The sequence below is a fragment of the Anolis carolinensis genome, unplaced genomic scaffold (assembly GCF_035594765.1).
Source record: "Anolis carolinensis isolate JA03-04 unplaced genomic scaffold, rAnoCar3.1.pri scaffold_13, whole genome shotgun sequence".
NCBI lineage: Eukaryota > Metazoa > Chordata > Lepidosauria > Squamata > Dactyloidae > Anolis > Anolis carolinensis.
Window position 1 is genome coordinate 13,036,508 of NW_026943824.1, and position 19,922 is coordinate 13,056,429.

A 19,922-nucleotide genomic window follows, 5' to 3' on the forward strand; every position below is an offset into this window, starting at 1 on the left:
GTGCTCATTTTCCAATACTTTTGCAGATTTGTGATCGCACCAGTTCTTTGCTGCTGGGAGGTGGTACTTGAGGCATAAGTTCCAATGAATCATTTGGGCCACGTAGTTGTGCCTCTGTTTGTAGTCTATCTGTGCAATTTTCTTACAGCAGCTGAGGAGATGATCAATGGTTTCGTCGGTTTCCTTGCACAGTCTGCATTTTGGGCCATCAGCTGATTTTTCGATCTTGGCCTGAATTGCCTTTGTCCTGATGTCTTGCTCCTGGGCTGCAAGGATCAGGCCTTCTGTCTCCTTCTTCAGGGTCCCATTTGTGAGCCAGAGCCAGGTCTTCTCCTTATCAGCTTTTCCTTCAATTTTGTCAAGGAACTTTCCATGCAATGTTTTGTTGTGCCAGCTGTCAGCTCTAGTTTGTAGTGCAGTTTTCTTTTACTGGTTTTTTGTCTGCTGTGCTTTGAGGAGTTTCTGATTATTATTATTATTATTATTATTATTATTATTATTATTATATTATTATTATTATTACCACCACCTTCCAGGGCCAGTTTAACTTTGTGCATGTCGTCATCAAGCCCCTGGATTACAACTGCAACCTCCTGACTCTCCAATGCAGGAAAGGTAGGTTGGGTTTTGTGCCTTTTCCTCCCAAGCACACAAATGGGGGTTCCCTGCCAAACTTTGCACATAATACAAGCAACCATTGTTCTGAGCTATTGTGCTGTCAGTACAAAGAAGCAGGATATAAAGTGGGGTAGAAATTATTATATAAGTGGGTATTTGGTGGGAACTTCTTGTTCTTTCTCCCTCCAATCTGTAGATATGGAAGGACTTGTCGACACCAGCGTGGCAAAAATCGTCTCGGATAAAAACCTGTCCTTTGTCGCCCGTCAGATGGCTTTACATGCTAATGTGAGTGCTCTTTTGTGCAATAGGAAAAATGAAATGTGGAATGGAAAAATGAAACATGTATTAGGAAAAATAAAATGAGTGCAACAGGAAAATATAAAAAGTGCAATAGGAAAATAGAAAATGTGAAATAGGAAAATTAAAACGTGCAATAGGAAAAATAAAAAGCAGAAAAGGAAAATTAAAATGTCCAATAGGAAAAATGAAAGGTGCAATAGGAAAATGTAAAAAGTGAAATAGGAAAATGTAAATGGGAAATGGGAAAATTAAAATGTCCAATAGTAGAAATAAAAGGTGCAATAGAACAAAATGAAATGTGGAATGGGAAAAATAAAAGGTACAATAAGAAAATATAGAAGTGCAGTGGGAAAATTAAATTGTCCAGTACGAAAAAGGTGAAGCTGGATAATGAATGTGCAATAGCAGAATAGGTTGTAGTCCATTGGCGGTAAGTGCTGTTATCAAGAACATTACACCAGCATAACTACACAGGGAAACAGTTAGTTTTTACAGTTACCACGCTAACTTATTTGGGTATTTTCCCTTTTAGATGGCATCCCACGTCCATCACAGCCGCTCCAACCCCACAGACACCTATCCCTCCAAATGGATCGCGAGGCTGCGGCACATCAAGAGGCTGCGGCACCGGGTGAGCAAAAGGAAGTTGCCTAACTTTGGTAGAAGAGTCCCTAATGCTGGTTCTTTTCTCAGTGTGTTTTGTCCCGTGGCAGAGAGAGGAATTGCTTCCAAGCACAATTCAAAGTGTTGGCCTTAGCCTATAAATCCCTAAACTGTTCCAGTCTAGCTTACATGTACGAATGCATCTCCCTTTATGATCCGGTGCGATTGTTAAGATCTTCTGGGGAGGCCCTGCTCTCGGTCCCACTTCCATCAGAGGCGTTGTTGGCGGGGATGAGAGACAGGGCCTTCTCTGTGGTAACCCTGTGGCTGTGGAACTCCCTCCTCAGTGACATTGGAACAGCCCACTCACCCTTAAGCTTTAGGAAAAGTCTTAAGACCTGGCTATTTAAGCAAACCGTTGGGGATTAATATGATCTGTAAGCATGATGGATAAGAACGGCGAAAGCAATTGGTGTAATGTTTATAAAGCTCAGCTGGTGCTAGACCTTTGATATATATTAATCGTCCAAAAAGAGTATTTATAATTTATATATATGTGTTGTCGAAGGCTTTCATGGCCAGGATCACAGGGTTGTTGTATGTCTTTCGGGCTGTGTGGCCATGTTCCAGAAGTATTCTCTCCTGACGTTTCGCCCACATCTATGGCAGGCATCCTCAGAGGTTGTGAGGTATGGATAAACTAAGTAAGGAAAGGAAAGAATATATATCTGTGTAGAGTCCAAGGTGTGGCAAGAGTCCTTTGTCACTGGGAGCCAGCACTAATGTTTCAGTTAATCACCCTAATTAGCATTGGAAATGTTTTGTCCCTTGCCTGGGGGCATCCTTTGTTCAGTCAAGCCCTCAGAACGTTGGTTCCCATCTATTGTTTTGATTTTGGAGTTTTGTAATATTGGTAGCCAGATTTTGTTCATTTTCATGGTTTCTTCCTTTCTGTTGAAGTTGTCCACATGCTTGTGGATTTCAGTGGCTTCTCTGTGTAGTCTGACATGATAGTAGTTTATCCATACCTCACAACCTCTGAGGATGCCTGCCATAGATGTGGGCGAAACGTCAGGAGAGAATACTTCTGGAACATGGCCACACAGCCTGAAAGACATACAACAACCCAATTTATATATGTTTTTGTAGTTTTATAATATTGTGTTTTACTGTTATTGTTATTGTCTGAATCTGGCATTGAATATTGCCATAGTTTGTAAGCCACCCATTGGGGTGAGAAGGGCAGGTTATACCCTATTTCCCCGAAAATAAGACATCCCCAGAAAATAAGACCTAGGAGAGGTTTTGCTGAATTGCTAAATATAAGGCCTCCACCAAAAGTAAGACCTAGTAAAGTTTTTGTTTGGAAGTCCAGTTGTGTCCGACTCTGGGGGTTGGTGCTCATCTCCATTTCTAAGCTGAAGAGCCAGCGTTGTCCGTAGACACCTCCAAGGTCATGTGGCCACTGGCATGACGGCATGGAGCGCCGTTACCTTCCCGCCGGAGCGGTACCTATTGATCTACTCACATTGGCATGTTTTCAAACTGCTAGGTTGGCAGGAGCTGGGGCTAACAGCGGGCGCTTATTCCGCTCCCAGGATTTGAACCTGGGACCTTTCAGTCTGCAAGTTCAGCAGCTCAGCGCTTTAACACACTGCGCCACCACCAGTAATAATAATGGTAGTAATAAGAAATTCTTGATAGGATTCAGTTTCTCTGGTTATGCTGGTTTGTGATGACAACTATTGTACAGTATATAATAAATGTTCATTTTTTGTTCAACAATAAATGTTAATTCTTCTTCATGGAAAAATAAGACATCCCCTGAAAATAAGACCTAGCACAACTTTGAGAGCAAAAATTAATATAATAATAATATAATAATAATAAAACTTTATTTATACCCCGCCACCATCTCCCCAATGGGGACTCGGGGCGGCTTACATGGGGCCATGTCCCATAATAATAAGACACTATCTTATTTTCGGGGAAACAGGGTTTAGTACAGTAAATAAGTAAACAAATCCCTCCTGAAAGATGGCCAAACAGCCTCTGAATCATAGAATCCTAGAGTTGGATGGGACCTCCAAGTGCCATCTAGTCCAACCCCTAGTCTGTTATGAAGGAAAAGCACCACCAAAGCCCTCCTAGCCTGTTTCAAAGAGGCTAAGCGCAGAATTGCCCCACTTCCTAGTGCAACGTCTCCTTCTTCCGCTTCCAGATCCGGGAAGAAACCCAGTACCAGGCCTCCGGCTTCCCCGCCATGCACCCTCCGGCCACGGGAAAGGCCTCTGCCCACATGCCCCCGGACACGGCGGCACCCACATACGAAACGGGGCAAAGGAAGCGCCTGATCTCTTCAGTGGACGACTTCACGGAGTTCGTGTAGCTGAGACGGCTGCGTGAGTCCAACTGGCCACAGGACCCTCTCTTAACCCTCACACTCGGATGGGTCACCACTTACGATCAGGGCATCACCGGGACTTTACTCTCCTTCCTCTCGGAAGCTTTGGCTGTCGTTTTCAAAGTGTAAACAGGAGCTGTGTGATGCTGGTTGAACTAGCAGAGGCACAGACCCTGTTGAATATCCACACCCCTTGGTGGCCGTTTCCACGAAGGTGTGCAGGCATTTTACTCACAGGTGTCGGCGCACAGTATTGTTGAACTATTTTTCCCCCAAAGGACATGAAATAGGTCCTGCTGGTCTAAACTGCCTGGTTTTTGGGACCCGAGGAGCTGATCTTCAGTGGGATTTTATTGATGTTTGCTCCCAGCAAATTGGGGGGCAGAACCGGATTGACCGTAAACAGACCCTTGTAAACAGACCCAATATCTTGTATTGGGCCAAGAACATCTCTTGCTGTTTTAAGAGGGACCTGAATGAGCTTTCTTTCTCGTTTGTTTGCTTGTTATGAATGGTACGGACTTCAAACTTGGGGGGAATCATGGCTTTGAAATTTCTCTCATTTGCTCATCCTACAATATTGCTCCTGAAATAAAAGCCTTTGAATGGCTATTGTGTTTTTCAGGCTCTGAATTAGTTGCTTCCATGGGGAGCAGGATTGGTGTTAGTCTATGACGACTATAACAGTGTTGACTAACCCTATTATGTTGGTTTTTGGACTCAATTTGTTCAATTTTGGACTCAATTTGTTCAACTTTTTCATTTCTTGCATCCCCCCCTTTTAATCTTATTACAGTAGAGTCTCGCTAATCCAAGACTTGCTTATCCAAGCCATTTTTGTAGTCAATGTTTTCAATATATCGTGATATTTTGGTGCTAAATTTGTAAATACAGTAATTACAACATAACATTACTGCGTATTGAACTACTTTTTCTGTCAAATTTGTTGTATAACACGAAGTTTATAAAATTTGTAAAATCATAACCTAATTTGATGTTTAATAGGCTTTTCCTTAATCCCTCCTTATTATCCAAGATATTCGCTTATCCAAGCTTCTGCTGGCCCATTTAGCTTGGATAAGTGAGACTCTACTGTATTATTATTTTGGGTTATTTTTAGTTTTGTTCAATTTCTCCTGTTGATGTTGTCACCAGGATATTTTCTAGCAACTCACCCATCAATTAACACTCACCTTTTCCCCATTTCCCATAGACTCATCTTCTCCTTTTGTAATAAGACACACACAGATGTTTATTGAGCCGTCCATTATTTCTTTTAATTCGACTTTGTCGTGTTTGCTTGTTTTTTTTCCTTCTCACTGTTACAAAAGAACAACAACAAAAGTAATGTTTTGCAAAGGGTTTAACATTGTTAAGCGTGTTTGCTCCTTTGGGGTGTTTTGTTTGTTTTCCTTCTCGTTTCGGCCAGAAGCGAGCGGCTGCCTTGGCGGGAGTCAATAAATAAGGAGCGTTCCTGCGTCTTCGAAGGCCGACATATACATTCAAAGGTTGATCCTGGAGGGAAGAGGGGTTCATTGGGGAGAAAGAGGCACTATTTCTTGTAAAGACCCACATTTCAAAACACAAACGGGCCATGAGAACTTTTAATACGAGCAAACAAGTGCAAAAGCCTTCCCCCTTTGCGTTGTCAATTTCTGCCTAGAGTTGGAGGGGACCCCCAAAGGCCATCCAGTCCAACCCCTTCTGCCAGGCAGGAAGGCACAATCTAAGCCCTCCTAACAGATTACCATCCAACCCCCATTTAGAAACTTCCAGAGAAGGAGAGATGATGAGGCAGTCTTGGGTTCCATTAGAGTTGGAAAGGACCCCCCAAAGGCCATCCAGTCTAACTAGTTTCTGCCATAAAGGAAGTCACAATCAGAGCCCTCTCAACAGATGGCCATCCAACCTGTTTTACAGACATGAGACTCCAAAGGCCATTCAGTCCACCTGCATTCTGCCAGGTAGGAAGACACCATCTAAGCCTTCCCAGCAGATGGCCATCCAACCTATTTTATAAACCTGTAGTCTCCTGGAATTGGAAGAGATTCCAAAGGCCATCCAGTCTAACTAGTTTCTGCCATAAAGGAAGTCACAATCCGAGCCCTCTCAACAGATGGCCATCCAACCTGTTTTACAGACATGAGATCTCCTGGAATTGGAAGAGACTCCAAAGGCCATTCAGTCCACCTGCATTCTGCCAGGTAGGAAGACGCCATCTAAGCCTTCCCAGCAGATGGCCATCCAACCTATTTTACAGACTTGTAGTCTCCTGGAATTGGAAGAGATTTCAAAGGCCATCCAGTCTAACTAGTTTCTGCCAGGAAGGAAAACACAATCCGATCCCTCCCGACAGACGGCCATCCAGCCTCTGCTTGGAAAACCCTCATTTGAATCCATTGCATCATAGTCTCTGGAGCAGCAGAAAACAAGCTTGCCCCTTCTCATTTTTTTCCATTATTATTTAACATAGCTTCCAAGCCTTTCTAATCCTTCTCCAAGCTAAACATCTCACCTGAGCCATCGGGATTCGTAGTTTCCAGACATTTGGCCATTTTGGACCCCTTCCATCTTGTATAGCTCCTTGAATTGCCTTGCCTAGAACTGAACTCATTCCATTCCTCAATCCTGACCCTATCCTCATATTGATGCAGCCTACAATCGCATTGGCCTTTTGAGCCGCTGCATCACAACGTTGACTCACACCCTTTGTTTCGGCTTTCTCTCCCTTCCACCAGCGACTTGCCCTTTACACAAAACACTTATTTATCTTTTAAAAAGGCTTTCCTTGGTTTCTTTCTTTCTCAAAACCGGAAAGCGAAATGCTCATAACGGTCGCAAAAAGTCCGTCCCTTTGCAAATGCCCTCAAACCTCCTCTTTTTTCTCCTTCCGAACTAAGAATGAAACAAGTGCATTATCTTCTTTCGTACCTGATGATCGAAGCAGCTTGGACTATTAGATATAGATATAAAAGAGGTTTTTTTGTTCAAAAACAGTTAGCACCCTTATAAATAACCAAGTGTTATTACATATAGAAAAGAGGCATAGCTAAATGCGATTAGGAAATACAATCCTGCTTTTGCTTTTGGGAAGAAGACCCAAGTTGGGAGTCGGGATTCAGGACTCGGATCCTTTGCTGTTTTTCCAACTTTGCAAAGGAAAAAAAGAAAAGGATTCAAGGCCCGGCTCCCGAATTAACTCATCAGCACAGAGGGCCAGCCCCCAAGAAGAAACACAGACCGTAAAACACATCCAAAGGCACACAATACTCTCCTTTCGACACAAATTCACCCATAGATCCTCTCCAACCCTTTTTGCCTTTTCGGGAAACGTACCATTTTTTGTATTTTTTTTAAATAACTCGTTACGAAGCACAGTACCAACGCTATAAAAATATAGCAAACATACAAAAATATACATTTTTAAACAACATTTTCTTATTCTTTTTCTCCTTGTAAAAATCCCGTATAAATTACCTGCGACAAGGTGAAACCGGCAGCATGAAATACGAAAACGGATAGAAAGAAAGGGGGACCTGCCAGAGGTTTGTAAGGACAGACCACCGTCCCGCAGCAGTTTGAAGGCAATAATTGGGGGAAAAGGTGAGTCAAATTGACTATTTTAATCCGGTGAGACCCTCCGGGGGCTATAACCGGTTGCCAAGTGGCGACTAGATGCACACAAATTGGGATATTTTGAAGTTTACAAACACATTTCAGAAAGGAAGAGAACCGAAAAGGGAAGCAAAAGACTGCGAGAAAAGCTGGTGAGGATTTGGGACTCAATGGAGAAATTAATTAGGCCACCCAAGGAAAAATATTTGTCCATTTAGAGGCAAGATGGGGATTTGCTCATTAGCTTGATGGTTTTATTAGGTCTTGCTATTTATTTTTAATATTTCCATGTTTAATTTCAGTGTTTATATGTCCTAGGTTTTAGTTCACACATAGTTATGGTTTTAATGTTAGCCGCTTTGAGTCTCCTTTGGCAGAGAAAAAGCAGGGTATAAATACCATTATTATTGATATACTACTACAGTAGAGTCTCACTTATCCAACACTCACCTATCCAACATTCTTGATTATCCAACACATTTTTGTAGTCAATGTTTTCAATACATCGTGATATTTTGGTGCTAAATTTGTAAATACAGTAATTACAACATAACATTACTGCATATTCAACTACTTTTTCTGTTAAATTTGTTGTATAACATGAAGTTTTGGTGCTTAATTTGTAAAATCATAACCTAACTTGATGTTTAATAGGCTTTTCCTTAATCCCTCCTTATTATCCAAGATATTCGCTTATCCAAGCTTCTGCCGGCCCGTTTAGCTTGGATAAGTGAGACTCTACTGTATTTCCATGTTTAATTTCAGTATTTATATGTCCTAGGTTTTAGTTCACACATAGTTATGGTTTTAATGTTAGCCGCTTCGAGTCTCCTTTGGCAGAGAAAAAGCAGGGTATAAATACTATTATTACTGATATACTACTACAGTAGAGTCTCACTTATCCAACATTCTTGATTATCCAACACATTTTTGTAGTCAATGTTTTCAATACATCGTGATATTTTGGAGCTAAATTTGTAAATACAGTAATTACTACACAGCATTACTGCGTATTGAACTACTTTTTCTGTCAAATTTGTTGTATAACATGATGTTTTGGTGCTTAATTTGTAAAATCATAACCTAATTTGATGTTTAATAGGCTTTTCCTTAATCTCTCCTTATTATCCAACATATTCGCTTATCCAACGTTCTGCCAGCCTGTTTATGTTGGATAAGTGAGACTCTACTGTACTATTATTATTAATAATAATACATTTGTTGTAATGATGGGACCTTTCATCAATGGTAATTTTACAAAATATTATTATTATTATTATTATTATTATTATTATTAATCTATATATATAAAAGGATAATGAAATTTTGGCCTAGGACAAAACAACAAAACTACACATCCCAGAAACACTAAACTTGGCAGCACAACCCCTCATCCATGCCTCTACGTTCATACAACAAAAAGAAAAGAAAAATAAAGTCCTAATTAGAGGGAGAGGAATAATTGCTTTTTATCCAATTTCTGCCAGTTAGAAGGCTAATCTCTGCCCACTTGGTCTCCTAGCAACCCACTCAGCCCAGGGGATAGGCACAGTTAGGCCTCACTTAGGCCTCTTCCACACTGCCTATAAAATACAGATTATCTGATTTGAACTGGATTATATGGCAGTGTAGACTCAAGGCCCTTCCACACAGCTATATAACCCATTTAGAATCTTATTTTATCTGCTTTGAACTGGATTATCTTGACTATTTCCCATACCACCATACTTTGCCACAGCAATGCGTGGCCGGGCACAACTAGTAATAATAATAATAATAATAATAATAATAATAATAATAATAAAGCAACGTCTTACAAAATAACCTGGGTAAAGAGTCATAGAAAAAAAGAGAATCAATTCCACAAGCATCACTTGCAATGCGATTTTGGGCACGATGACATGACCCATTGCTTGCTGAAGCCCAAAACCAAACAAGAGGTATCCTTTTCAGCATTTCTCGTCTCAGCTTCGAAAGAAGAATGCATTTCCTAGTATATTTTCTCTTCCTTTTTGCAAATGCGCGGGGGTAATATCCGCAATCGTATTCCTGTTGCCCGTTTCACATTACGATTTACATAACAACAACAACAAAAAATACTGCTTCCATGATATATTATTATTATTATTATTATCCTGCTCTTATTTTAAAAACGCCGCACGTGTCACTGTTAGCTAAGGCAAGCAATGATGATTAAAGTGCTGGGGCAGTAAATACAAACCGTAAACCAAATATATATATATATATATAAAATACATACCTATGTGCGCAAACACACTCCCACATGATAAAATAAAATATACTCAAAATCGTACTCCTCCGACTCTTATCGAGCAACACACACAAACGGTTTCCAGCAAAGGGACGGAAAGCATTGGAAGTTGAAACCCACAAAACCAGCTCATGGGTCCCCTTTTTCCAAGCCCTCAACCCTCAGCTCTTTCCAAAATAACATACGCTGGGACCCTTTTAATTTTTCGGCTGCCGATAGTACTTTGGCGATTTCTTTCAAATAGATTATTATGCGACCGGAAGCAAAACGGCCAGAGGACCCTGTCTCCGGAATACTTCCTCCGTCCGACGGAAACCTATAACTTCTTCTGGAAATCACAAATGTGACCAAACAGAGGCCGAGAATAATGCCCTCTTCTAATCCTTCGGACCAATTTAGGCTTTTCTTTGACCCATCGCTTCGTAGCAGTTTCCGAGAAACTCAACAAGTTGCCTTCTGCCTTTTGTTCCATTACTCTTCCCTTTTAATTTCACTACAAAGATGCAGATGAGATTGCTCTTGCTTTCTTGAAACCACTAAATAATAATAATAATAATACTGCTCCTGGCTTCAGGGCCCCGATATTCGGCCAGCTCCGCACATCCGGCAGAGAGCAAACAGAAGGCCACGTTCCTGCAAAATTACAAAGCCTCGCCTTTTCCATTCCTTTGTTTTTCCAACCAAGAATCACAGAGTTGGAAGAGACCGCATGAGCCATCTAGTCTAGCCCCCTTCTTCCATGCAGGAAAAGCACAATCAAAGCCCCCTCAACAGGTGGCCATCCAGGCACAACTTCAAAACCTCAGGCAGAGAGTTCCACTGTTGAACAGCTCTTATGGCCAAGAAGCTCACGTGGAATATCCTTTCGTGCCATTTGAATTCACTGCTGTGGATCCTAGTTTCCACGGCAGCAGAAAACAAGCCTTCTCCCTCTTCCTTGTGACATCCTTTCATGTCTCCTCTCAACCTTCTCTTCAGACCCAGCTCTTTAAGCCGCTCCTCACAGGGATTATTCATGGATCCTTTTAGTCACCCTCCTCTGGACACTTTCCAGCTTAAGAGTCAATATCTCTCTTAAAGTGTGGTGCCCAGAATGGGACACGATATTCCCAAACACGGTATGTTCTATTTGCCGGCGGGGTGCACCCGGTTTTTGGCACCCAGAGGCTTCTTTCTCCTGACCGCCGGCACGAGCAACGTCTGGGTCTTGCATGGAGCCAGCAAGAGGCCTTGGTCACTTCGGACAATCCTGAGAGGCGCAGGGGCAGCAGTTGGGTGAGGAGCGGCCGGGAAATTGATGCCGTTCGAGGGAAGCGGGGATGCATTTCCACGGAGAGGCTGCGAGTGCATTGGAAGGAAGCGGGATGCCGTTTCTGCGGAGAGGCTTTTCGGCACTCGTTCAGCCTTCCGTCTCCCCTTCCGTTTGGCCTGCCAGCTCCGTGTCCATCCCAGCTGCGACTCCAGGCGGGCGACCTCCTCGGTGGCGGCGTTGACCCGGTCGAAGCGGCCCAAGAGCGTCTCCAGGAGGGCGAGCAAACGCTGGACTTCGGCGTCCACTTCGCAGCTGCCGCGGGGACCGGGCGCCAGGCTGAGGCCGTCCAGCTGGACCGAGGAGGAGGAGGAGGAGGCCCGGGAAGTGTCCGACGTGGCGCTGGGCGTGGGCACCAGCAGGGAGCGCGAGTCTTGGCTGGAGGAGGGCGAGGGCAGCGGCTCCATCCCCTCAAAGCGGACCTTGTGCCGGAACTGCGGGAAAAGGAGAAGGAAGAAAAAGGCAGCGTCAGGTAGCAACACACCGGACAGGCAGCCTGCTTCTACTATTTTTGGGTCAACCATGTAGCCAAAACGCAAATGGGACTTGTTCGGATCCTGGGGAAGGAGGAAATTAAAAAGGCGGAGGGTGGGTAATAAATAATACAATACAGTAGAGCTATGGCCCCAAACTACGGCCCACGGGCCACATGCGGCTCCTGGAAGGCATCTATCTGGCCCCCACGGCAGTGGCTTCCTCCTCCTCCCCCGAGGAAGATGCATGCCGCCGCTCCGTCCTTTCCCTGCACATGCCTTTCCCGTCTCCTTCCTCGCCCTGTGCCTGCCTGTAGTTGGAATTGGAGTTTTGCTTGTGTTTACAAAGGTATTATAATTATTTAATTTGTGGTGCAGAAAGGCAGAGGAGGGCTGGATATTATTTTTATTGTTATTATTACTAACTTTGAGGCAGGGTGGCCATCTCTCAGGGGGCTTTGCTTATGGTGCTCAAAGGCAGAAGAGGGCTGGAATAAGTGGCCCAAGGGTTCTCTTCCAACCCTTAATATTATTTTTATTGTTATTATTACTAACATTGAGGCTGGGTGGCCATCTCTCAGGGGGCTTTGCTTATGGTGCTCAAAGGAAGAAGAGGGCTGGAATAAGTGGCCCAAGGGTTCTCTTCCAACCCTTAATATTATTTTTATTGTTATTATTACTAACATTGAGGCTGGGTGGCCATCTCTCAGGGGGCTTTGCTTATGGTGCTCAAAGGAAGAAGAGGGCTGGAATAAGTGGCCCAAGGGTTCTCTTCCAACCCTTAATATTATTTTTATTGTTATTATTACTAACATTGAGGCTGGGTGGCCATCTCTCAGGGGGCTTTGCTTATGGTGCTCAAAGGAAGAAGAGGGCTGGAATAAGTGGCCCAAGGGTTCTCTTCCAACCCTTAATATTATTTTTATTGTTATTATTACTAACATTGAGGCTGGGTGGCCATCTCTCAGGGGGCTTTGCTTATGGTGCTCAAAGGAAGAAGAGGGCTGGAATAAGTGGCCCAAGGGTTCTCTTCCAACCCTTAATATTATTTTTATTGTTATTATTACTAACATTGAGGCTGGGTGGCCATCTCTCAGGGGGCTTTGCTTATGGTGCTCAAAGGAAGAAGAGGGCTGGAATAAGTGGCCCAAGGGTTCTCTTCCAACCCTTAATATTATTTTTATTGTTATTATTACTAACATTGAGGCTGGGTGGCCATCTCTCAGGGGGCTTTGCTTATGGTGCTCAAAGGAAGAAGAGGGCTGGAATAAGTGGCCCAAGGGTTCTCTTCCAACCCTTAATATTATTTTTATTGTTATTATTACTAACATTGAGGCTGGGTGGCCATCTCTCAGGGGGCTTTGCTTATGGTGCTCAAAGGAAGAAGAGGGCTGGAATAAGTGGCCCAAGGGTTCTCTTCCAACCCTTAATATTATTTTTATTGTTATTATTACTAACATTGAGGCTGGGTGGCCATCTCTCAGGGGGCTTTGCTTATGGTGCTCAAAGGAAGAAGAGGGCTGGAATAAGTGGCCCAAGGGTTCTCTTCCAACCCTTAATATTATTTTTATTGTTATTATTACTAACATTGAGGCTGGGTGGCCATCTGCCAGGGGTGCTTTGCTTGTGGTGGGCAAAGGCAGAAGAGGGCTGGACTAAGTGGCCCAAGGGGTCTCTTCCAACCCTTGATATTATTTTTGTTGTTATTACTAACATTGAGGCTGGGTGGCCATCTGTCAGGGGTGCTTTGCTTGTGCTTTTAGTGGACAAAGGCAGAAGGGGGTTGGACTACATGACCCAACCCTCTATATTATTTTCATCATGATGATTATAATAATAATCATCATCATTATTACTAACATTCAGGCTGTATTTGTTCCCGTTTGGTTTTTTAACTTCAAAATAAGATGTGTGCAGTGTGCAGTGTGCATCGGAATTTGTTCACAGTTTTTTTTAAAAAAAAACTATAGTCCGGCACTCCAGTGGTCCAAGGGACTGTGAACTGGCCCCCTTTTTTAAAAGTTTGGGGACTTTAACCAAGCTAAACGGGCCGGCAGAAGCTTGGATAAGCAATATCTTGGATAATAAGGAGGGATTAAGGAAAAGCCTATTAAACATCAAATTAGGTTATGATTTTACAAATTAAGCACCAAAACATCATGTTATGCAACAAATTTGACAGAAAAAGTAGTTCAATGAGTTGTAATTACTGTATTTACAAATTTATCACCAAAATATCACGATATATTGAAAACATTAAAAGTGGTTTGGATAATCCAGAGGCTTGGATAAGCGAGGCTTGGATAAGTGAGACTATACTGTAATATAATAATATATATATACAGTACAGTCTCACTTATCCAATATTCGCTTATCCAACGTTCTGGATTATCCAACGCATTTTTGTAGTCAATGTTTTCAATACATCATGATATTTTGGTGCTAAATTCGTAAATACAGTAATTACTATGTAGCATTACTACATATTGAACTTTTTCTATCAAATTTGTTGTATAACATGATGTTTTGGTGCTTAATTTGTAAAATCATAACCTAACTTGATGTTTAATAGGCTTCTCCTTAATCTCTCCTTATTTATTTATTTATTTGTTTGTTTGTTTGTGTCAGGAGCAACTGGAGTTGCTTCTGGAGTGAGAAAATTGGCCGTCTGCAAGGACGTTGCCCAGGGGACGCCCGGATGTTTTGATGTTTTTACCCTCCTTGTGGGAGGCTTCTCTCATGTCCCCGCATGGAGCTGGAGCTGATAGAGGGAGCTCATCCGCACTCTCCCCGGGTGGGATTCGAACCTGGCAGCTTTCAGGTCAGCAACCCAACCTTCAAGTCATGAGGCTTTTATCCCCTAGGCCACCGAGGGCTCCAGATCTCTCCTTATTATCCAACATACTCGTTTATCCAACATTCTGCCAGCCCATTTATGTTCGATAAGTGAGACTCTACTGTAATAATAATAGTCCATTTTGCCTGCCTTTCCCCACTGAAGTTTTAAAAAATATTTCCTCATACATTATTGACTTTGTTGTACCCTGCCTCAGGCTATCAGAAGAGACAGGGAATAAATAAAATTTGTTGTTGTTGTTGTTGTGTTTCTGCTGTGTTCAGAATAGGAGAAGGTAAGCAAACCTGGCTCTCAGAAAGAGAGAGAAAGATGGATGTGGGGCTGCGCTCACCTCCTTGGCTTTGCTGAACCCCATCCACATCTTGAGCCGCCGGACGAAGAGCTCCACCATTTCGTAGTCCTGGGACTCGAAGGCCGGGCGGTACATCTCAAAGCGGGTCTGGCGGTAATGGTGGATCAGGACGGCGGCAAAGAGACGGCCCACCACCCACAGCTCCAGGACCAGGAAAGTGGCGTAAAAGAGGTGGGAAAGGCCTGGGGGCCCCGGAAGATCAAGGCGCATCGGGGTGCTGCTCCGGAGGGCGGCGAAAAGGAGCCGAAAGGACCTGGAGACGCTGCAGAAGGCCTCCGATTGTGAAGAGAAGAGCTGCAGAGAGACAAGACGGCACCATGAAGACCCCAAGCGCCCTGTGGCCATTGGCTGAGCATAGGCTCGCACTATAGAATCCACAATCAGCACGTAGACACTGCGAACATAAAACTTGAAGCTGAGCCAACAATAGAGATATTCAAAACATTGCCGCTTACCAGATGAAGGGTTAACTGAAACTGGAGTAAACCTGGGAACCAGCAGTAAACGGCTTATGTAAACAGCTTACTTCGGCTCACAGCCAGCTACTCTAAAGTAACATCTATTTGACCATTTATTGTCAACAAACTGAAGCTACAGCCTACTGACTGCATTTACATCTAGAGGAGTCCTACAGAACTGCTCCAAGACTACATAGACTTTGATTTGTTTTGACTCCAAGCCAAGTTTGAGCCAATTGATTTGCACACTGATATATTGAGTTTTACAGCATATTACATGCATTTGGAGAGACTGGATGTACACATACTGTGTCACTAACAAACTTTAGTTGGAGTCTTGTTGATATATGTTTTATATTGAAAACTGCTCTGTGTAGCATTTAAATCTGGATGATTGCAGTCTATAAATCTTTGTAAGTTATGACTGTATGCCACTACAGCTGACAGAATTTGGTTATCAGTTGTATTATTATTTGTATTATTGTTAACATTATTATGTATATGATGCTCTAATATACATATTGTGTTCTATGGTTTGAACCTTTATCGTGGTGCACATTTTTCAGATATTGTTTAGAACAGACAGCTGTGTTTAGTTATTATTATATATTGAGCATAAACAGACTCAAGCCCAACTTCCTTTGCCCATATCAGAGCTGTCAACCCCATTTCCATAGAGGGCCAAATTCTCCTTATTATGGTTTCCTTCAAATTGCCGTTGAATCCATGGATGGAGAATGAATGGAGACTGTGAGACTCCTCCTTTTTCTAAACACCATGAAATAATCCACAGTAATCTTATTACCTGCATTGATTCATTCTCGAATTCTTAGTGATGCATAGAGAAGTCTCCTATATAGGCCACCCAGCTCAATGCTGTGGTCAACAACCTCCAAAATCCAAAAATTGGAGGCTTGGAGAGAATATTTCTCTAGGCATCACTATGTCTTCACTCCAAAGCAATTTGCGTATAAATAAAACCACAAACGCAACAAGCAGGTCCAAGGCAATCGATTGTGTGGCTTGGATAAAAGGATCAAGGTTTGTTGGTTTCCCCTAAAAGCGACCCCAGATTTACCAGGAAGCCCAGCTGAGCATAAGCCGCAGTGAGGATCGCGAAGACCACCACAGCGGCAAAGAGCTCTTTCATGGACCGCTGCAAAGTTTTGCCGAAGGTGGACCATTGCCGGATGAAGCGCAGCTGCTGGGAAACCTGTTGGGAGAGAAAGCTGAGAATGAAAGTCTGGTCTTCCTATCAACTGGAAGTTCCCCATGTCAGAGTATTTGCAGCGCAGCAGTAGTTGGATGGAAGCAGAACGAAGAGACACTCAGAGACATTGGTAAAACTATTTACAAGGTTTTACTGTATGCAGTAGTAATCAACACAAACAGACTTGCAGACAACAGACGAACACAGGACTGTTCTGTTCTCCAACAGAACTTGACTCGAACTCTAGGCAGACAGAACTCAACTGAACAGAACGGAACTGATACAATCCTTATGCACAAACACTTGTGTCTGGATATTCCCTAGTTTCAGCCACACATCAAGGTCATCATAGCTTCTTGGCAATTAACTCTTTCCACACTATGGTACATTCTGGATGATGGAATCAGTAGCAATACAAGCATGCCACAAATTGCATTTAAACACTATCAACACACAAATCCCACATTAACACCCCATACTGAGATGGAAGTTCCCCACTGAAAATGGAACAAAAGAACTTTTTTAAGGTTCAAAAAGTACCGTATTCAAGTCCAGGGTGATGTCCATCCTTACCTTGACCGTCAGCAAGAAGAGAAGCACGGCGGCCAGGCAGGCAAAGGCGTCCTGGAGGGAGGCCACCTCGTAGAAGCTGGTGAAGGCCCCCTTGTCCTTCAGGTACTGCGTCCACTGCCGGTCGGCCAGAGAGGCCTGGCTGAGGTGGACCACCACGGCGGAGGCGGTGGCCAGGATGAGCAGCCACTGGCCGTAGCTGCCCAGGAAGCCAAAGTAGGCCCTGCCCAGCTTCTTGATGGAGAGGCACTCCGAGACCACCAGGTAGACCACCACCGCCATCAGGATGACCTGGCAACAAGGAGAGAAGGAACACATAAGTGTTTCTTCCAGTCACTAAGCACCGATGTGCAAATAGTTTTTCAAAGGTCCACATTTTCCAATGACTTCCTCATATAAAGAAGGAAAATGACAGTGATTTGTTTTTTCAGCACTACTCCAATCCACTTTGCATCAGCTGCAGGAAACCGGACAACATGAAAATTCTGCCTCTAAACATTTGTGTCCAATTTGCACTGGACTAGATTCAGGGTTAGGAGCCCCGGTGGCAAAGTGTGTTAATGCACTGAGCTGCTGAACTTGCAGACCGAAAGGTCCAGGTTCAAATCCCTGGAGCGGAGTGAGCACCCGCTGTTAGCTCCAGCTTCTACCAACCTAGCAGTTCGAAAACATGCCAATGTGAGTAGATCAATAGGTACCGCTCCGGCGGGAAGTTAACGGCTCTCCATGCAGTCATGCCGGCCACATGACCTTGGAGGTGTCTACAGACAATGCCAGCTCTTCAGCTTAGAAATGGAGATGAGCACCAACCCCCAGGTGCTCATCTCCATTTCTAAGCTGAAGAGCCGCCTTACTTAGATTCAGGATTAGATTTTATTTATTAGATGCTGACAAGAAAACAAAAGATGGTTGCAGCCTGAAATTTGGAATTAGCCCCACAACAGAAAAGCACACCCAGGTTTGAACAATCACTACTGCGAGCGTGAAATAATCACACAAACAGGTTTCGTATAAAGATGTCTCTACGGACTGACCATCATGAGGAGCTGCGTGGTGATGCCTCGGCTGTGCGGGAGCAGCGGGAGGGGGGCCACGGCCACAGCCGGCATTGCGTGTCCTGCCATAGGGAACTCCAGCCGCAGAGTGACCACTGCATGCAGCCCCAGGCCTGGATTGAACTGGGTCAGCTCCACAAAGACTGCACGGCTCCTGCAAAGGAGGAAGGTCAGGATACGACACACGTGTTAGGATTCAAGACAACCAGGTAGTTTATGGGACTAAAGTAGTTTAAGCACCTAAGGGGGAAAAGCAAAGGGCCTGAGGCTGTTAGGAATGGTGGGAGTTGAAATCCATAATATCTGGAGGGCCCACGTTTGCCAATGCCTGCTCTAACAACAACAATCACTTACACATTGGAGATCCAGTTGTTTTGCCGGAGGCGCTGCAGTCGGGCCCGGCTTTCCTCCATTGTCGTCCCCAACTCTTGGACGTACCCTCCGCTGTCGTAGAAGGAAAGGTATCCCCAATACCAGCCTCTGGAAGGGAAGAGAGAGACCAGAGGTGAAGCCTAGACCAGGGAACATTTCCATCTTCAATGGATTGGTTGCGCCAGCCATGCCATCCATCCGCCTTCCAAATGTACTTAGTAGGCATGTCCGATCGATGAAAAAAATGTTTCAATTCTCGTTTCTAAAGTAGGGGGCGCTGGCACTTCGATATAGAAAGTATTTCCGATTTTTTCACCCAAAAATTTCGGATATTTCCGAAAATTCGTAATGATTATAAATGTTTCTAAATTGGCGGACGCGCATGCGCAATCGCCAAAAAAAAATAAAGAACCGGGGGGGGGGGCTTTTACAGGGCTCTCCCGCCCTCATTTCTTGAGCTATCCTCATCAACCCTAGCCCCCACCTTTGCATCCATCGTGGAAGCTTCTGATTGGCTGGGGAGCGGCAGCCATGTTAGGCTGCGCTAAACTCCCATTCAAGGTAGGTTTCAGAAACAAAAAAACATTTTAAAAATATTTTTCAATATATATTTTCAAAAAATTGGGGGGAAAAAATTAACGAAAAATTAAGAGACAATTAGAGAATGGGCCAACAATGGTTCGAATTACATTGCTGGTTGCACTGTGAGACAATGTCTCAGAATGTGTATCAAAAAGTGAGAAAATCTGAAATAATTCCGATATACAATTCAAAACGATTTTTTGGACATGTCTAGTACTTAGAGACTTAGTTTGGAAAGGAGAAGTCAGACTCGTGATGGGATAGCCATATATAAATACAGTAGAGTCTCGCTTATCCAACATAAACGGGCCAGCAGAACGTTGGATAAGTGAATAATAAGAAGAGATTAAGGAAAAGCCTATAAAACATCAAATTAGATTATGATTTTACAAATGAAGCACCAAAACATCATGCTATACAACAAATTTGACAGAAAAAGTAGTTCAATACCCAGTAATGCTATGTAGTAATTACTGTATTTACGAATTTAGCACCAAAATATCACAAAGTATTGAAAACATTGACTACAAAAATGCATTGGATAATCCAGAATGCATTGGATAAGCGAGTGTTGGATAAGTGAGACTCTACTGTAGATGGAAGTCACTGTGGGATATTTAAATAGCTGGATGCCATGTAGAAGACGGATTGGGTTACTGTGAGTTTTCCGGAATGTATGGCCATGTTCCAGAAGCGTTTTCTCCTGACATTTCGCCTGCATCTATGGCAGGCATCCTCAGAAGTTGTGAGGTATGCTGTTCATTTTCATGGTTTCCTTTCTTATAAAATTGTCCTAATCCTTGTGGCTTTCAATGGCTTCTCTGTGTAGTCTGTGAGAGTGGTCCAGCATTTCTGTGTTCTCAAATAAT

General features: G+C 43.4%; 2 protein-coding genes and 1 non-coding gene across 7 annotated transcripts in view; 1 reads left to right on the plus strand and 2 right to left on the minus strand.

Moving 5' to 3' along the window:
- The window catches only part of tsc2 (TSC complex subunit 2), a 78,262-nt gene extending 73,724 nt beyond the window's left edge, over positions 1-4,538 (plus strand). For all 5 annotated transcript variants that reach the window (XM_062964288.1, XM_062964290.1, XM_062964292.1 and 2 more), the window contains 4 exons: positions 537-615; positions 815-906; positions 1,454-1,552; positions 3,746-4,538. In XM_062964288.1, the coding sequence (XP_062820358.1) occupies positions 537-615; positions 815-906; positions 1,454-1,552; positions 3,746-3,913 (438 nt within the window). In that variant the 3' untranslated portion in view covers positions 3,914-4,538. The remainder of the gene's footprint in view (positions 1-536; positions 616-814; positions 907-1,453; positions 1,553-3,745) is intronic.
- A 641-nt stretch (positions 4,539-5,179) lies between these two features.
- pkd1 (polycystin 1, transient receptor potential channel interacting) overlaps positions 5,180-19,922 on the minus strand; it is a 143,430-nt gene continuing 128,687 nt past the window's right edge. The window contains exons 41-46 of the mRNA XM_062964287.1: positions 18,454-18,579; positions 18,079-18,253; positions 17,048-17,335; positions 16,343-16,477; positions 14,786-15,100; positions 5,180-11,558 (exon numbers count right to left, since the gene is read on the minus strand). Coding sequence (XP_062820357.1) covers positions 10,941-11,558; positions 14,786-15,100; positions 16,343-16,477; positions 17,048-17,335; positions 18,079-18,253; positions 18,454-18,579 — 1,657 coding nt within the window. The 3' untranslated portion in view covers positions 5,180-10,940. The remainder of the gene's footprint in view (positions 11,559-14,785; positions 15,101-16,342; positions 16,478-17,047; positions 17,336-18,078; positions 18,254-18,453; positions 18,580-19,922) is intronic.
- On the minus strand, positions 7,045-7,117 carry mir5416 (microRNA mir-5416). The gene has a single exon (NR_130016.1). It is a non-coding gene; the product is annotated as a microRNA mir-5416 (primary transcript).